Raw genomic sequence first — 18,935 nt, forward strand, 5'->3', positions numbered from 1 at the left:
TTCGATTCTCGGCACTACCAGATTTTCTGAGAACTAGTGGATCTGGAACGGGGTTCACTCAGCCTCGTGAGGATAAGTGAGGAACTATTTCAAGGAAATAGCGGCTCCGGTCTAGAAAACCGAGATCAACGGCCGTGGGGATTCGTTGCGCTAACCACGCGACACCCTCTATCCGCTAAAGTTGGCACTAACTTTGCCGACAAGTGGCGGTCGCTCGGTCGGTAGAGTTCGCTTGCGGACTAAAACCACGGAGGTTCTTTTTTTTGGGGGGGGGGGGAATTCATATTTGTGGGGTTCGTGTCTGGTCGTTCTGGAACGTAACCCCCCCTTTACAATATTGCGCCTATGGTAAATATCCAGTCACGTTATTAAATTTCACTTTACAAACTCTCTCTAGTCACGTGACTATTCCTACGATCAAGGAGTGAATATAATGATGTACACTGTCAAACGGATGAAACAATGAAAACAATAAACTCGTAAGATAAAAACATAAAAAGTGACAAGGGCGAAATACGAATACAGGGGCAAGAAACTGTATGTAAGGGTGAGGGATGATGAAGTAGTTATTGATAGATGTCACGATACAGGAAGACGTCAGACATATATGAAGAAGTATCCAATAAAGACACGATACAATGAAACTGTCTCTCCTGTAATATACAAGGATGAGATGAAGTAATACGGCACAGCGTGGGGTCAACAAGACGACAGTTGCTACAGAGTGAAGCGATACTGGACTTACTAATTATTCTGAGCCCTCTGTTCGCACCACGGGCAATTAACGAGCCCGAATGATCCTGTCGCTATAGACTGTTTGCTTGACAAGTAGCCTCTGCAATGTTGGATTCTATATTCTCACGGCCCTGTGATTTGATGCCGTGTAGTCTGGTAGAAGTTTTACCGCCGTCCTGTCTACGAGTAAGCCAAAATAAGTAAGAAACGAACAGAAAGCGGAGTTCTAGTTGGATGAGACGCAGTAGGTTCCTCCGAAACGTCAGCAGACCTATATAGCAGACTATACGGCATTTCCAATACGATTTTAATCTTAATATTCACCGTCACAATTGCCTTAACCGAGCGAGCTGGTGTAGAATTAATGCCCTACGCCCGAATTCTGGGAGGTGCTCAGTTCAAAACTCGACCTGGATACCACCAATCCTAAGGGTTTCCGTAGGTTTCCTCAGGTTATTCAGGCAAACGCAGGGACAGTTTCCCGATTACGCAATGACACGTCGATGCCTCCACATTTTCTAGACAATCGGCTCACAGATGGCGGTGAGGTTGTCAGCCTCACGCGCCGGGCGTCCTTTACTCCCACAGGAAGATTCCCGGCACTCATTTCCGTTAGACGTTGAGTCGAATCCAGGGATACAGTGCGGCTGGAAGGATTACGTAAAAGTAAGTAAAGGTATCCCTGTAACAGGCCATGGAAGCCCATAGGGTTGTGAGACGTCGAGGTTCCTACATTTTCTAGATAATCGGCTCATAGATGGTGGTAAGGTTGTCAGCCTTAGGCGCCGCACGCCCTTTACCCCAAAGAACATTCCTGGTACTCATTTCTGTTAGAGGCTGAGTCGACCCCAGGGCCATAGTGCGGCTGGAAGGATTAGGTAAATTGAAAAAAATCCAATGATCTCATCGGGACTTGAACCCGCGACATTCCGGCTTGTAGTACAGTACCTCAACCAACTAGCTACCGCGTGCCCCCGGAAGGATCGGGTAAATTAAAAAAAATAAAAAATGAACGTATCGGGAATCGAACCCGCAACCTTCCGGTGATAATATTAAGATGGATTTTAATAGGATGGGGTGGTATGGGCTGTATATGTCTTGCTCAGAACAGGGATTATGAACACGGTAATGAACCTTCGGGTTTCATAAAATGTTGTGAAATATTTGAGTAGCTGAGCGACTGGTTGCTTCTCAGGAAGGACTCAGCTACATGGAGTCAGTTATCTGTCCGTAGGAAAGGTGACGATAGTAGAAAAGGATGGACGTTGGGCAAAACGAAGGTTTTTTATTTATTTTTTAATAATTCCAATACCGGTGGGAGTATTCGAAATACAGACTCGCACATTTCATCAGTGCCTTTTCAATTCCCTTGCAAGATAACAGAATTACCGCCCTACTCAGAGCAGGAGAAGGAAGGGGTTTAGGACACGCGCGCCCGAGTAACAAGATTACATGGTTGTTGCTACGGAGATGCCGAGTGCCTGGGGACCAAACAGCGCAAGAAATTTGTTGATGAGTTAGGCTACGGTTTTTTCAACACAGTCCCTAACCCTGCCCATCAAAAACTAAACGACACAGGGCAAACACGTGTCGAGATTAACTCTTTACACCACAGTGGTTACCACGTGTACCACCTGCTCTAACATTAAAGAATTCGGAATTCTGTCCGCGAAGTGTGTTGACCTGTTTCATGTGATTCTCACGACAAACAGCGAATATTTTTTCTAAACTGCATTAACCGGTTGTGCTTCTTAGCGGAGACCTCAGGCTAACACAGCGGTGACTAAGACCAATAATATCTTCTAGGACATGACGCCGTTTAATCTGACAGAAGTTCACAGACGTTTCGAGTGAACGTACTACCTCCATCTTCAAGGTCGAAGAATAATCTCCTTGATTCTACTGGTTTTCTCAGGACGGAATCAACTCTTGTACACGAAGCTCTTCCTACTTGCTTCCCTCATTCTTCTACCCCGAAGATGTAGGTATTATGTTCCACCGAAACGTCACTGATCTCTTACCAGACTATACAGCGTCATATTTGACTGAATTCTCGGTACGCTGTGAAACGTGCGAATCGAGTGTGTAAGCTTTGGTACGAGGCTGCGAAAATAAAACAAGATGTCGCAATAAATTTACTGTCCTCAATTGGAAACGGGCAACTTTAACGAGATTCTATGCGCTTCTGCAAGTACATCATAACAATATTACCTCGGCCTTTCTTTGTGACGGCGCTGCTGTTCTAGTAACGCGATGTGCACATAATCAGGGCAGAGTTGCTTCGACCTACATACGTAGGGGTATCTATGTTGTTTCTCAAGACACAACTTCACTTGGAAGGGTTATACGGGAGAAATATCGATAATTTTAAATCGCTTCTTTTTCTTCTTCCTCCATCTTGACGGATTAGGCCCTTTTTATTATTATTATTATTTAACTACAAATGGGTTTTCACCCGGTGGCAGTGGTACTACAATAAGACAACAGACAAATAACACAGATAAANAACATAAACACGTTCAAACAAAACACAGCACACAAACATTAGAAGAAAACACAACATTAGTAGAAAATTAACATAATATATATAAATAAAAATAACAGCAATGAATGCATAATGTAATGTTCTCATTTTCCCTTCATTTCGCTTTACTACACTTACGTATTTATACCATCTTTCACACTTTTCACTTCTATAACTGAATATTCGTAACATTATAAGAATTAAACACCAGACAGCAACACACACACAATATAAAAGATAGAATCAATCCAGGTTAGCAAGCATTCGTAATTATTATTATTATTTGGTCTGATCCCATTCAGAATTAATCTGAAATTAGGAATCTTACACAGATGGCAGGACTCCTCTGATGGGGGATCAGCCCGTCAGAAGGCTGATACCTACACAGGATAACAAACAAACAAAACGCATGTTTCGAGTGGGACTGAAACCTACGATCCCGGTGTTTGTGCGGGCAAAAACATTTCGCGCCACTGGTCACGCGGCCATTCTGATTGGCTAATCGATTCCTTATTTCTTTTCGTAATTAGCTGTTTAACGACGCTAACTATAAGCGTCCGATGACAGTATGACTAATAAATGCGGAGCAGTTGGAAGAATGAGAATGGGCAGAAATTCACTTCGAAACTGAAGTTGGTAGCACTGCATAATATGGAGACTCAGACAATATAAATCTTAGAATTGCTGCCTTGGGGAGTATGACGCCGTGTACAATAGTATATCGTTGTGAATGTTTCGGAAGAACTTCTTGCCTCAATCTTCTATGGCGATTCATTTTATGACACTGTCAGTATTTCAAAATACACACAGCCGAATGGTAGGATCATGAATAGTGAATGGGAATGAATCTGGAAGGAAAACATCATGTTCTAATCGAGCTACTAACAGGGCAATTCATTGGAGGGACAGAAGAAAACCACGAAAACTCACTGCACGGATGCCCGGCAGCCAGGCCGAGATTCGAACCAAGTACTTCCCGAATAAGAGTCTCACCCGCTCGGCGGCTCTGTATGTTAAAACAGTAATCTGAGAGCGGGGGAAAAAGAACGGTACAGCAGGTTCTTCCGAAACGCTGGTTAACTACACGGCGTCACATCCCCAAAGACAGTAATATTTATACAGAGTCGATTAGTGTACGTCAAGAAACACAGCGAAGCAGAATTTTCCGTTCAATTTTCATCAGACATTTCTCAGCCGTCTCTAAATCCAATAAACTGAATTTATGGGACAGTGCATGCAAGAAAATAATTTTGTCTGTGGTTCTGTATGGAAGTGAAACTTGGTCTCTGACATTAGGGGAGGAACAGAGACTGAGGGTGTTTGAGAACAGGGTGTTGAGGAGAATATTTGGACCGAAGAGGGATGAAGCGACAAAAGGTTGGAGAAAACTGCATAATGAGGAGCTTCATAACTTGTACTCTTCTCCAAGTATAATTAGAACGATCAAGTCAAGGAGGATGAGGTGGGCAGGGCATGTAACACGAATGGGGAGAAGAGGAATGCATATGGGATATTGGTGGGAAAGCCAAAAGGAAAGAGACCAAGGCGTAGGTGGGTGGACAATATTAAAACGGATCTTGGAGAGACAGGATGGGATGGTATGGATTCGATTGATCTGGCTCAGGATAGGGACCAGTGGAGGGCTCTTGTCAACACGGTAATCAACCTTCGGGTTCGATAAAATGCTTGGAAATTCTTGAGTAGCTGCAGAATTGGCGGCTCCTCAAGAAGGGCTCAGCTCCATGAGTAAGTAACTACGTGCATGCAAGAAACACTTTGTTTCTTCAAGTCCGGTAGCTAATGTCCACTCTGTGAACAAGGGAACGTCATTCCTTGTGTAGGAATCGGAAGACGATACCGGTGGAGGGATACCTGAATTTCCTTCCCGAACCACGCTGAAAACAGAATCTAGTAACTTTTTATGATGTCTCAATCTACGTCAGTAACTTATCAATGACGTGCCCCCCGCTCTTATAGCAGATTGAGCATAGTCCTATTTATGTGTGATTTAATCTGTGACTTTGGAGAGCAAAATAAACACTCTAAAAGTAATCACCAAACTCAGGGAGCACAAATTAAAAAGTAAATTACGATTATTCGATTCAGATATTGGGAAGAATATGTATATATAGACTGCCTCCACCGCCAATTCCATTAACTTCAATAAAGGAATCAAAAAGCATTAAAACGTCCCATAACTACATCCCACAAACCGCAGTGGTTGAAAAGAGGCTGTTATCAACAGAAGTACGCATCAACCAACCTCACCGCGCTAAAGCCTGTGGATTCGCCAGGTTCAGGGTCACAGAGGGTCAAGCACCGGAGAGACCAAGTTCAAGGGGAGACTGGCTCGAGGTCGATATCACTGCTCGGGGTCGTTCCACCCGCCCCGAAAACAGCCAGCCGCAGAAGAGACACGGGGTGGACGAATCCACGCAGAGCAGGCAGCCCGCATGCCACGGCGCAAACCCGCCCCATAATCGACTGATCCAACATGAATTTCGTTCTCGTGAATATTTTAGTTAAACGTGACGTAGGGGATGATTCCAATATACACACCAAAGCGACATCATCACATTAAATGACTGCATTACTTTAGAGTTCGGGATGGCTCAGTGGGTATATCGATGGACTACGGGCTCGGCTTCGATTCCCGGAAAGATTTACCCATTCTTCACAGCGTCCTGGCTGGCTCCGGGGCCCACCTACCCTCCTACCCAATGGGTACATGGGCTCTTTCCCCGGAGGTGAAGTGGCACCTCCATCTAGTACCGAAGTCAAGAATTGTGGAGCTATACCTCCACTCTCCCCTATGTATTCATGGCATAGTGCTTAACTAATTAAGCACAAGAAAACTGTGAAGAAAAAATAATCTGTCGACCCTGACAGGAATCGAACCCCGGACGTCTAGCCCGTAAATATACCGACTCCAGCAACCGCATATATTGAGATAAATTTCATCATCCTGCTCCATGATATAGTGACGCATAGTATGAACCATTTGCACACACACACACACAAATCTCCAACACAAAGCAAGACTTATGACGCATCACGTTGTATATATGTGATGCTGAGGTGTAAGGGTGGTTCGTGGCATCTAATCGCAGATTGGTTCCAATTATACACGGTTCCATGGGCCAGCGTGTCACCACACACATCTTTTGTCCTGGGAGAACCGGGGGGGGGAGGCACGGACAGTAGCAGTCAGGGTTCTGCATGAATCACACACCCCATGAAATCGATAGCAGTTAAGCAGCACACGAAACAGCTGTGCATACTGCACGTCGCAATAAGAAACAGAGAGTAAAATCAAAATGGGCAATTGGGCAATTAATTCGTGGAACTGAAAACGGACGCTGTGTATCTACTTCTGACGGGGATCGAACTTCAGTTCCTCAGTCATCCAGCCCACAGCCAAGTCACGACAATACCGCGTATTTATACTTAGTATGATACTCAGAATCGCTAAATACGTATAATTAGAATGATCAAGTCAAGAAGGATGCGATGGGCATGTAGCTCGCATGGAGGTGAGAAGAATGCATATAGTTTTGGTGGTAAAGCCATAAGAAAAGAGACCAGTCGAAAGACCTACATGTGCATGGAAGGATATTAAAATGAAACTTAAAAGAAATAAGATGGGGTGGTATGGACTGGATTCATCTGGCTCAGGATAGGGACCAGTTGATGGCTCCTGTTAACTCAGTAATTAAACTTCAGGTTCTATAAAATATTGGGAAATTCTTGAGTACCTGAGCAACTGGCAGCTTCTCGAGGACTTGGCTCCATGGAGTTAGTTAGCTGGTTGGTTAATTTACGATTCTCACAATAAACAGAGATTATTTCACTAAATAGCACTACCCATTGTCTCTGTAATACAAATGGAGTGTTTTTTCCCAATAACTCTTTATACAGAGGGAAATTTGTACAAAATTTATGTATGTATGTATGTATGTATGTAAGGCATGTACTGTCTTCGCTCGCTTGGAAACTGAGATCGTGGGTTCGAATCCCAGTCGGGGCATGGATGTTTAGTTTGTGTGTGTGCGTTTTTCTGTGTTGTGTACAGGTAGGGGCCTTATGACGACCTGATCACCCGCCCAAGGAGTCCTACCGAATGTGTAAGATCTAGAAAAACCGAAGTGAACGGAGAAGTTCATGGAGGTAGGCCTAGGCCCACTGGGGCTGTAGTGCCAAGGGAAAAAAATGTATGTATGACACCTTACGATCCTAATATCCACATGACTCCCCTCTAACTTCTCGATTAATCTATGGATTTTCATGAAACTTGGCACATCATACAACTTGGGTTGACTCAAACTTAGTAATTTTTAATCTCCTGTGATAAATAATATAACCATCATGGATATGCAAACGTCTGAGATGGGAACGACATTAGTGACAATGAGAAATTTAAGGACAAATAAATTTAATATGTGCTCTGCAGGGCTGCAAATGTGTCTAAGATGTTGTGGTATTGTGGAAAATGTGCAATGAGATTTTATATAATAAAGAATTAAATTTTTTGTACATTATAAAGATCTGAAATTTTATCTTTTCACCCAATTAAAGTAAACAACATTAAGTAGGACAATTTATCATCCAACTGACTGGGAAATATTACTATCGTTACACGGGCCACAGAGCTTTTCAATTGTAAATTACATTCTTTTACAGGATCCAGTCCCAGTTAAAAATAATTGGAGTTTCACAGAATACACCTGGCACCAGAAACACAAGAATGTTATTTCTTCCAAACATTGCACAGTATTTGGAATGGTTCACACTGAAAACAGTTATATAAATTACTCTCCTTTGAACGACTCCTTATGTTGATGAATGACAATGTTGTACAAAGACATGAGATAGGAAAACATAAACACACTTGACTAATTTCTGTTCATTTAATGAAGCTGTTACAGTAACTCAGAATTTATAGCACTGAAAGACGGAATGATTAATGGGCGATGAATTGAAATGAAAGTAGCAGGGGGCAGTCATGGCTTATCTAAATGTATTAGCCTTGCAGTCACTTGAAGGGACTAGGGAAAATCATGAAAATCCTCAGAGAACAGATAACCAGGACAGCAGGTATCATGGCTAAGATTTGAACCAGTCACCTCCAGTCGAGAATTCAGAAGTTTTACTGCCTAAGACAATTTCTCCTATACCATGGTCCTTTTTCTTTACACATAAATTGTACAAAACTTATTGACTATCTGCATAGAACAATCAGGTATCAATGACTGTCACGTATTTTGGGGTGTAACTATAGACAGGGTATGGAACGGAAAATAGATTTATTACCACCACTCACAATTACAAGTAATTATAGTGCTATCACTGATCTACACACTTTACAAATCACTATGACACTCTAAGTCTTCTAAATCTTCACTGAGTCGTATCCTGGCAACGGATTTATAACTAACTCACCGTAACTACAGCACACATAACGTCTTCTTTTCACAGCCAAACTCTTGCAGTTCTTTTCTTCACAACTGAACCGCCAACCCTCAACTAACTCTCTCGATTCCTCAATTATCTGACATCTCAAGCAACTCTCTCAATTATCACATCAGGTGGCCTGGGCGTGTTCATTATATAGCCTTGGAGCAGACCTAACAGAGAATACCGTTTCCTAATAATTCCTCTCTTGTTGCTTGTGTATTCGTTGTCATGGGAACGTGTTTACCGAGTCGTTGCCTAGCAATGAACGTCTCCTCTGGCTTTACTATTCCGGCCTTCAGGCGACATGTTGCATTGCTCTCCTCCTAAGGCTATTTATACAGCCATTTCTCCTTTTCTGAGGGCTGTGCTTGGTTTCACATCCTTTTCTGTGGCTCAGTTTTTCCATGGATTTTACTCTCCAACTGCTCCCTCTTTAAGGCTGCTCATCCTGAGTGGTTCCCTGATACGGTGCAAGCTGGTCCATCTGGGCATATTCTTCGCTTCTTGCTTTTATAATGACACTTTCAATTGATAAGTTTATATATGTGTGAGTAGCAGGATGATCAGTGATTAGTGAATTCAACAGGAAGTGGTCATAGCCTGATATGAGGTACTATCTTTCCATGTGCCTGGACAGAGTGAGAGACACCATGAAAAACCTCAGTCAGGATTGTTCATCTCCATGCAGAGATTTTAACCCGAGACCTTCTGAATATGAAGCAAGAGTACTAGCCACTCAACTGTCACAGCTGGTGGAAATAACATAACAAAATAAGGAAAATCAACTTAATCTTTCTACATGTTATTACACTGTATACACACTGGAAAGCAAGTTATGCGGTACAGGTGTGGCTACAGTGAATAAGCAGTCATGGACAGCCAACAAGGGGTGTTCCTTCAGATTGGGGGCTGGACACAGGACTAACAACACCTTGCAGTTAAAGAGAATCATTTTACAAAATTTCACACAGGATAAAGTACTCATGTCTCAGCATTTGGCAAGAAAAATTTCCAACATAAATGTGTCTAGCATAAGAAATCTAACTTATCTTTGGGCAGTATTTCATCTGAGCTATGGCCAGGGAGTCTGCTATCCTCACAAGATTTTTCTCAGTTCCTCCAGCTTAACCCTTTCCTAGTATATGAGCCTGACTGTGCCTCACAATAGGATTTCCACCCTTGTTCAAAGCGCGCAAAAGCACTGGTGATATTTTCAAGCATTTACTGCCATCTCTTGGGTAAATGACTAACTTCTTGGTACTAACATACTGATCATATATACAGTGTATCTGCTCCCTGTCACAAAAGAAGCCCTGAGTGGAGGATAGAGGGGTCTGGAATGGGGGGCAGGGGGAAGCTCTCTGCAGAATAGGCTTTTCCCTGCAGTGTTATGAAGAGAAAGAGACAGAAGTACAGCAGTGAATAATCCCAAAAGCCACAACTGTGAACATGCATGTGTTGTACGTAAATGGTGAAAGTTTCATTGAAATATGTTGTTATGCATACTGTCACATGTAGGGAGGGGGGAGGGGGTATGCGTGGTGAATATAACGGGTTCTAGATTGGATTTATTGGCACGTCGGTTACAATCTCTCATAATTACAAGAAATACAGCGCTACTGCTGATTTACACAATTTATAGTTCATCATTACACATGCGCTAGGATTCTCAGTCTGCGCTATTCGCCTCCTGGTAACGGAATTAAAACAGTCTCACTGTGACTAAATCTTCTAGTCACACACTAAGTCTTCACAGGCCAACTTCTAATTCTTTACCTATGAACTACCTGACAACTGACTTCAACTGTCTAGTCTAATTCTCTCAACACAGAAACTAGCACTTCAAACCACTATGAAGTCTTCTTGCCGTTTCTTGTTCAATCGCTCTGGAACCTTGGAACTCAGCTGAACACTGTCTACTACTCATTCCGCCAGCTTACTGCTTCAGTTTCAGAATTCTGCTCACTTATATATATGCAGCACGGACACACGTCACAGAGAAAACATGTCACATATTCACCAACCAGCCAGTCCATTGGCATGCTGGCTGGATCTACAGAAAATATCCTATTTTGCATGCCCAAATTTTGGTTCTGGCCTACAGATGGATGTCCTTCTATCATTGTGTGCACGTCGGTCATGGGTGTTTACTGAGCCGCTGCCTGGCAATGATCATGTACTGTTGTTACGCACTTAAGCCAGGAGATGTTTACTGCACCGTTACCTAACTACATACATTACCATATTATACATCTGTAGCAGACTGAATGTTTTCATTAGAGTTAGTACAGCATGGTGGATTCAATCTTGTATTCAGGAGGGAAATGCATCAGAAGCAAAGGGAAAACTCCAAACACAATATCGCAACACTACTGATAACATGAGCTACTGCCTGGTAATATACTCACATTTTTGTTGTATTACATCGCACATTCAGTTATATGTTCATTATAATTTCTGATAACATATTAAGTTTTATGGGGACACACAGTAGCATAGTTGGCTGAGGCACCATGCTACAAGCTAGAAGATTGCGAGTTTGATTCCCGATGAGGTTACTGGATTTTTCAATTGATCTAATCCTTCCAGCTGCACTATGGCCCTGGGTAGACTCAGCCTCTAACAGAAATGAGTACCACGAATCTTCCTGGGGGTAAAGGGCGGCTGGCATGTAAGGCTGACAACCTTACTGATATCTGTGAGCTGAAAGTCTAGAAAATGTGGGAGCCTTGATGTCACACGACCCTAAGTGCTTCCATGGCCTGTTACAGGGATAGCTTTTATGAAGTTCTATAAAAGATGTAAATGCCAAAATGGTTAAAAACTGTTCTCAAGCAAGATGGGTGAGCCAAATACAAGAGAAGTCAAACTGATTTAAATAAAATTCTAAAATACAAAATAAATAATAAACTTTGATGTTAAAAAATTTCTGATTCTAACAGTAATGATTATTAAGATTATATTCTTCTGGGATATGATGCCATATATGTGATAGGTGCCATGTTACAAACAGAACCTGCTGCCTATATCTTCAGCCCTGAACATTAAGACGAAGCTGAAGACCGACTTCTTCTATGGTGAAGATGAAGGCATTCCTCCTAAATGCTGGTACACACTACCAATCAGCCTGGAAATGAGGGTAGACATGGGTGGAAATAATCTACTTAGCTCCAGAGCGATTCATTTTATGGAACCCATTTCCATTAGCTTACGACATCTTAATAACAGTTCTTGACAATATACACAGGAACGAATTCATGACCCTGCACCGTGATAATTTCCTTGTAATATATGTTGATTATTCCCTGGAACTTTCCAACTGATCTGAAAAGTCTGTGTAGTTCCAAAACGTCATTTCCACCACTGTCTACCAGACTACACCATGTTACATTCCAGAACACAACAATCTTAATGTCCATACATAAATTTGAATTAAATTTACTTCCAGAAATTAGAAGAAACATAAATATGTATGCCCTGCTTAGCATATGCCTCTTGCATCCCTGGCTCAAACTTCTACAGGGACTAAATAGCTTCATGTCCTGGAAGACAGTACCTTCATAGCCACTCCTGTGACAACCTCAAACCCAGCATTATTCCTATTACTCACCAGCGGGGCAGAACCTCTGTTCTGGTCCATTGAACACAGCCAGGTTTCTCTTGACAGGAACTGTATCATCCTTAAGTGTGAGATGAGGAGGTTGGTCACCTTCATGGTTAGTTCCGGTCAGAGCCACGGAGGTCAGAAGGTCAAAGCTGATAACACCATCAGGCTTTGGGTACTCTATAGGTTTGCATTCAGATGCAGGTTTCAGTCTTTTATGATCAGGATCTGTAATTGGACAAGATACATAACGACTTAAAACAAACGGGGGTAACAGAACCTGCCCCATGTGTACAGTTACCTTGGAGACAAACTCAACACTCTTTGTCTTGATGGACAGAAGACAGTTTACTCGCGGTCTGCTTATAATATTGTCACGCAGTCAGAGTGACTCTCGACAGGGTTTTGGACTGGATTTTCGTTTTAATGATCACTTTAACATTCAACTCATAATTTGACTTAATTATAGTGCCATTGCTGATTTACACAATTTATAAATCATGCTAAGTCCTTTCCAGACTGCGGCGTCTTCACTAGACATTTCCTCATTAACACCTTTTAACAACAGCTATTCCTCTGCTTCTGGGCTCAAGTCATCTCTGAATGGCGGCTACCTTCCAGCTGCAGCCATTTCATACCAACCTCCTAGTTTTCTCTCCACAGCCTGACTTTCAACTGGCAACTTAACTCACTGTAACTGACTTTTTCTTCAGAAATGATTTGGTTGCCCAGCTGTCTTCCTTATAACTCCTCGGCATGGACCACCATATAAAAGTTTCCAATAGTGCCCCTATGCATATCCCTTACCACAGGAACACATTTACCAAGCTGTTGCCTAGAAACAGCTCTGGTATATTTACTTATCTTGCGGTCATTGCATAGTAACAGCTCTACATGCTACAATATTTTAGACTGGTTTTAATATACTGTATACTCCCAATTATTGGTGCACAGACTATCCTGTCCAGTTTCTGGTTATCTGTGGACCTTTCCTAGGTGCATCTGCAACCCTGCAGAGCAATTATAAGTCTGCTCAACCCCTCTGCCCATCCATTTGTCTGCACACATGAAATAACTCAAGAACAGGTGAAAAGGTTTTTAAATAAAATCTAATATTGGAGAATTTTATGAAAAATTGGACAGCCATTTAAATTTTCATTTAGACCGGACAATATGAATGATCGCTCGACCTGCACAATTATGTGCATGTCTGCACATACCTCAAGGACAACTTGCTACATATATATATATTGGAATAAAAAAGGTTTTGAACAGAAGAGAAAAATGAAAAAAAAAACACATTTTGCAGTCAGTATGTGTATATTTCCGCACACAAAACATCTTGGATTATCCTTTTTCTTTTTATTAATTATTCATGTGTGTTTTCCTCTTCATTAAAACAGATAATCAGGAATATACACTGCACATGAAAAACTCCATTTATGGCTTAATGAAATGGACTTCATTGTCTAAGTAAATAAAGTTGCCCCTGTCCCTAATTAACCATTACACTGCTGCGGTTGGCATATGTTGATCTCTCAAAAACATGGCAACCTTGCTGTGATTGACAAAACCTGTATTGTGACTTTAGAGTTTCAAATCTCAGGTTTCTTTGCACCAATCTCATTCAAACTTGGCAGGTGCATAGAGTCATCTATTGGGAACGTAATGAAGCATCATTCATTTCAATGGCTGCATTCTTCTGCCCTCTAGTTTAAGAAATGTAAAACGTTGCATCTGCACAGCAAAGCATGCGCTCCATGGTCATGTGGGTATTTCACAAGGCTAGTAAAAATGGCTTTGTATAGTGCACAGTGCTTTCTATAATAGTTTTAAATAAAGTTCTGGACTTTGGTCAACATGTGACATAGTGATCAGACTGTGATATAAATACAGTGATTCTAGGATAGTGAATTATGTAATTTTTTGGCCATCTTGGACAACCCTGATTTAAATGGACTTTCCCCTGTGAAAAATACTGAATAATTCAACATTTCTGCAACTTCTGCTGTCTGTTCTCTGTCTGAGGTAAGATTAGTTACATTTTATCACACATTTTCATACTTTGTACTTAAATTATTTATAAAAGATTTATTAAAAAATAATTCAGCACAGAGGGTACTGAGAGTTACTTATCATACTAGCAGTGAAAGGGTACAAAGCACCTCACCATGAAGACATATGGAGAAACAGAGGTACAGTTCTGCTCATTCTTAATCTCAACACTATACAAAGATCAGTAGCAAGCTTCATGCTCAGGCTGCTTTATCCCTGGGGAAAGAGGCCTTGCTGTCCACTGAATAGAAAGCTGGGTGGGTTCCAGAGCTGCTCTGGATACAGTGGTAGAAACCGTATGGTAACTTTCTCTAAAAATCATCCACATCAGATTTTAAAATGTTGGTACCATGGTTTCAGCGCTGATTCTAGGTCACAGACAGACGGCCAGACACAATCTCCACAAAAGGCTTGCTTTTTTTTCTTTTTCTTTGTAGAGAACACCTAAATAAACTATTAACTTACATGTGAAGTTCTCTCAGGCCTTCAGCTTTGTCAATATTGAATTCACATCTGCTGTTTCAGAGAATAGGGGACTGATGACAGGGACAAGCACAGTCTATGAGACATTGGACACTAACTCCATACTGACAACTGATCTCATGGGAAGACTTGATTGCAAACACTTGTCATGAAAGCTTGAAATCATGGCTGCGACATAACTCAAGCAGTTAGTCACTGGCTTCCTACCGCAGCGGCCTGGGTTCGATCCCGGGTCTGTCAAGTGGGATTTGTGGTGGACAAAGTGGCGCTGGGGTGGGTTTTCTCCAAGTACTTTGGTTTCTCCTGCAAATCTTCATTCCACCAAATTCTCCATCATCATAATCACCCGGGGCAGTCTACAATAGGCCAATCAGTGGCCGCCGTGCCGAGTGGACCTAGCTGGGCTCCACCCCTCACTAAGCGAAAAAAATAAGCTTGAAATCAGTTAATTTATAGCTAATTTAACACTCTCACCTCCATGACTGAGTGTCCATGGCTCCTTTCCTCGGATCAACATAGTGATGCCGGAATAAAGAAGGCCTCCATAGAGCCCAAATGGATTGTGGAATGATGGACGGACATTTCTGATACTCTTCAACTCTGACCATACCCAACTGTTCCTTATTTTATCTTCATAACTTTTTGGTTCTAGTCCTAATGTTTCAGACTTTGAATTCTCATCGGTAAGAGCTTCAAAGGCACTTTCAGCAGCAAGCATTCCACTTTTCATTGCATTGTGTGTTCCTTTGATTTTTGGCACATTGAGAAAACCAGCACTGCAGCCAACTAAACATCCTCCAGGAAAAGTCAGCTTCGGTATTGACTGGAATCCACCTTCATTAAGAGCACGGGCACCATACGCTATCCTGCACAGTCAAACGGCAAGTTTCACTACATTAGCATATTAAAACCAGATGACACTGAGACAAAAAGAAGGAGATGCCAAGGAACTGAAAGGAAGGGTATAGGAAGGAAGTGGGGATTGTGAACTTTTCATCCTCTGACCCGCATAAGAGGGAAATAATGACAGAAGAACAGGAGGAGAAGTATATAAACATAGAACATTAATATAACACCAATTAAGAATTTCAACAAAAAGCCTCGTTACTTGTTATATAAATTGTATTCCATCATCTGGTACTGACTTTTTAGAGTAAAAATCACTTCAAGTACTATGTTTTTGGACATTATCCATCGTCTTGTCTATTTTTAAAAAAAACCGTCCTGTTTCTATTTTAAAACACAATGTTTCGTTGTGTTTTAAAATAGACAAAATGATGGATAATGTCCAAAAACATAGTACTTGTAGCAATTTACCACTGTCACAAACGTTTAGATCTTAATTAAAAATCACTTCTTTGACTCTATCATTCCTCACTGCATTTCTTCCTTTCCCTATATTCCTTTCATATCTTTACCTCCTCCTCATCCTTTCTCCCATATTCCTTTACTGTCTCACTCCTTCCTTCTAGACTGCTCTAGGAACCTCAGCCTCCCTTACAACAAATACCCAGTTCACTCTATAATTTCCCTTTTCCCTCCACCTCTTCAATTTTACCTCTCATAAATCATTCTCTACATCTTCCAGTCATCTCACATTTAGAAACAGGGTTAGGAAAGCTGTTACAAGTATAGAGGCCTTACGTGAAGTTGAATGAATCAAGCGAAGTAATGTGAAGTGTCCTTGTTCGAGTGCAGCGAAACGAACACAAGCACGTGCCCTTTTATAACTTTATATGTTTGGATTTGCACCGTGTGTACCTTGCTTATTATATGTACTGTTTTGTATTGTTCCCTTTATGGGATATAGTCTTTCCTTGTCTGTACCAGTGTAAGTTCTACTGCCACCGGGTGAATACCCAACTGTAGGAAGAAAAAAAAAACGACGACGACGACGACGACGACGACGACGACGATGATGATGATCATCATCATCATCATCATCATCTCGGTCTTAACTTTCCCATGTTTCTCACATAATTTATTTTCCTTACAACCTTTCTTCACTGTTCCCAAACTTTCCATCTGCCACCTATTGTTAGCTCTGTAAGGATGTGCTACTTTATGACGTCAAGTTGTTAGCCCCACACCCAGCTTCCAACATGGAGGACCTTACCTTTCACCTGACCCTTCAAACTGACTACCATGGTTTACCCTACCAGGAACTCACACTCCCACTAGCATAGCTCTCCAGGTGATCAGGGCATGTAACCCTCCCCACCACATCAGTAGCACAGGGATAGACCCACGTTACTTTATGATCGCTTTTATTTCATGCTTCCTCTCTGCTTTCCTTCCTCCCTCTCCTTTCTGTTACAACAAACACTCATGAAGAAATCAGAACAGCATGTCTTTACCCCATTCTCTCTCTAATATCCTGCAACACACACATCCCATCGCTTACAGTGAGATGCAGTAAGACTCCAAACAAGCTAGAATCATTTATATTGTCACATGACTGAGTGACTACAGATGGGTTTCAGATTAATGATGGGGTTTATTGGATTCTTTGGATACAGTGCTTGACTACACCTTACAAGCCACTAGTGTCCAAAGTCACGTCTTCCTAATTGTTGCTTGGTAGTGGCAACCAACAGCAGACATTCCCCTTCCTCTATGCTCCCAAACTGTGCCCAGCCTCAGCTACCAGCATCTAACAACAACACCTCACAACAACTGAGCCCCAGCTGTTATCCCACTAACTGACGCATCAACCAACTGACTATTACTGAATTGTCCTGCTTATAAAATCTTAGCACAGACTGCACAGGAAACACCCTTCTTCTGTTGCAGTGCAATCGTTGCCCTATATACATACATGTTTGTTTTGGGAGCCGTTGCTTAGCAATGGCTGTTGTAGAGTCACTTATCTCATGGTCACTGCCTAGCAATGGTTCTACATGGCACAATGAATTTACATACCTCTTTCCTCCTTCAAATATAGGTTTGACTGATGGATGGTGTTTGAATTTCTGAAATTCTCTAAAAGGGCTTATATATGGGTTTGAATAATCCAATCCTATAGCAAATCCAACAGCAATCATGGGCGTCGGCTCATTTAAATGGTACAAAAATGACCCTCCATATGTATGAGCATCCTGTAACAGACACAGAAGATTATTAATATTATAGTGTGTAGAGACGTTACTAGATAACGATCTTGAAACAAAAAACAAAACAATATCCAGTATTAGGCAACAACCACAAGACAAGTAAATATACCAGAGCCATAACTGGGTAATGACTTCACAAACAAAACGTGTTTCCATGGAAAAACTTGGAGCACAACAACAGGAAAGCTGTTTTTTCTGTTGGTCTGTGCTGAGGGGTTATAAAGAGGACCACTGGAGAAAGAACAGATAATTGTCAGCTGTCATTTGTAAAGGAGTCTGTGAAGAGAAGACTTAGTCAGTGCAGTTGAAGGGTTTCCACTGTTAGAAGCCGTTACCAGGGAGCAACTGGTGAAGACATAGCAGGCTTAATAAATAAGCCCATCTCTAATCCAAAACCCTGTCAAGATTCACTCCAGATAAAGGCCATGCCATAGCTCAAGTGGTTAGTCACTGGCTACCCACTGCGGCAGCCCGGGTTCGATCCAGGGTCTGGTCAAGTGGGATTTGTGGTGGACAAAGTGGTGCTGTGGTAGGTTTTCTCCGAGTACTTCGATTTCCTCTGCCAATCTTCATTCCACCTAATTCTCCATCATCATAATCACCCAGGGCAGGTACAATAGGCCAATCAGTGGCTGCCGTGCTGAGTGGACCCAACTGGACTCCACCTCCCACTATGCAAATTAAAAAATTATTAATTACCGTATTTATGCATGTATAGGCCGCGTGCATGTATAGTCCGCAGCACAATTTTCAGACAGAAATTATAGAAAAAATAATTTTCTTGGAATATTACTTCAGGAGTAGAACACCCTGTATTACTAATTATGAATATAATTTTTTTTTTAAATGAAGTGTGACTTCGAATATTTCGAATATAAGCCACACCCCATTTTTCCTCTTGGAATTTTTGGCAAAAAATGTGCGGCCTATACATGCGTAAATACGGTAATTCACTCCAGATATGTGA

General features: G+C 41.7%; 1 protein-coding gene across 4 annotated transcripts in view; it reads right to left on the bottom strand.

Annotated features, from left to right (window-relative positions):
• The window catches only part of LOC111870843 (electron transfer flavoprotein-ubiquinone oxidoreductase, mitochondrial), a 53,759-nt gene that overhangs the window by 6,795 nt on the left and 28,029 nt on the right, over positions 1-18,935 (bottom strand). For all 4 annotated transcript variants that reach the window (XM_023863422.2, XM_023863423.2, XM_023863426.2 and 1 more), the window contains exons 7-9: positions 17,778-17,953; positions 15,330-15,721; positions 12,324-12,545 (exon numbers count right to left, since the gene is read on the bottom strand). In XM_023863422.2, the coding sequence (XP_023719190.1) occupies positions 12,324-12,545; positions 15,330-15,721; positions 17,778-17,953 (790 nt within the window). The remainder of the gene's footprint in view (positions 1-12,323; positions 12,546-15,329; positions 15,722-17,777; positions 17,954-18,935) is intronic.

The sequence above is a fragment of the Cryptotermes secundus genome, unplaced genomic scaffold (assembly GCF_002891405.2).
Source record: "Cryptotermes secundus unplaced genomic scaffold, Csec_1.0 scaffold632, whole genome shotgun sequence".
In the NCBI taxonomy this organism is placed as follows: Eukaryota; Metazoa; Arthropoda; class Insecta; order Blattodea; family Kalotermitidae; genus Cryptotermes; species Cryptotermes secundus.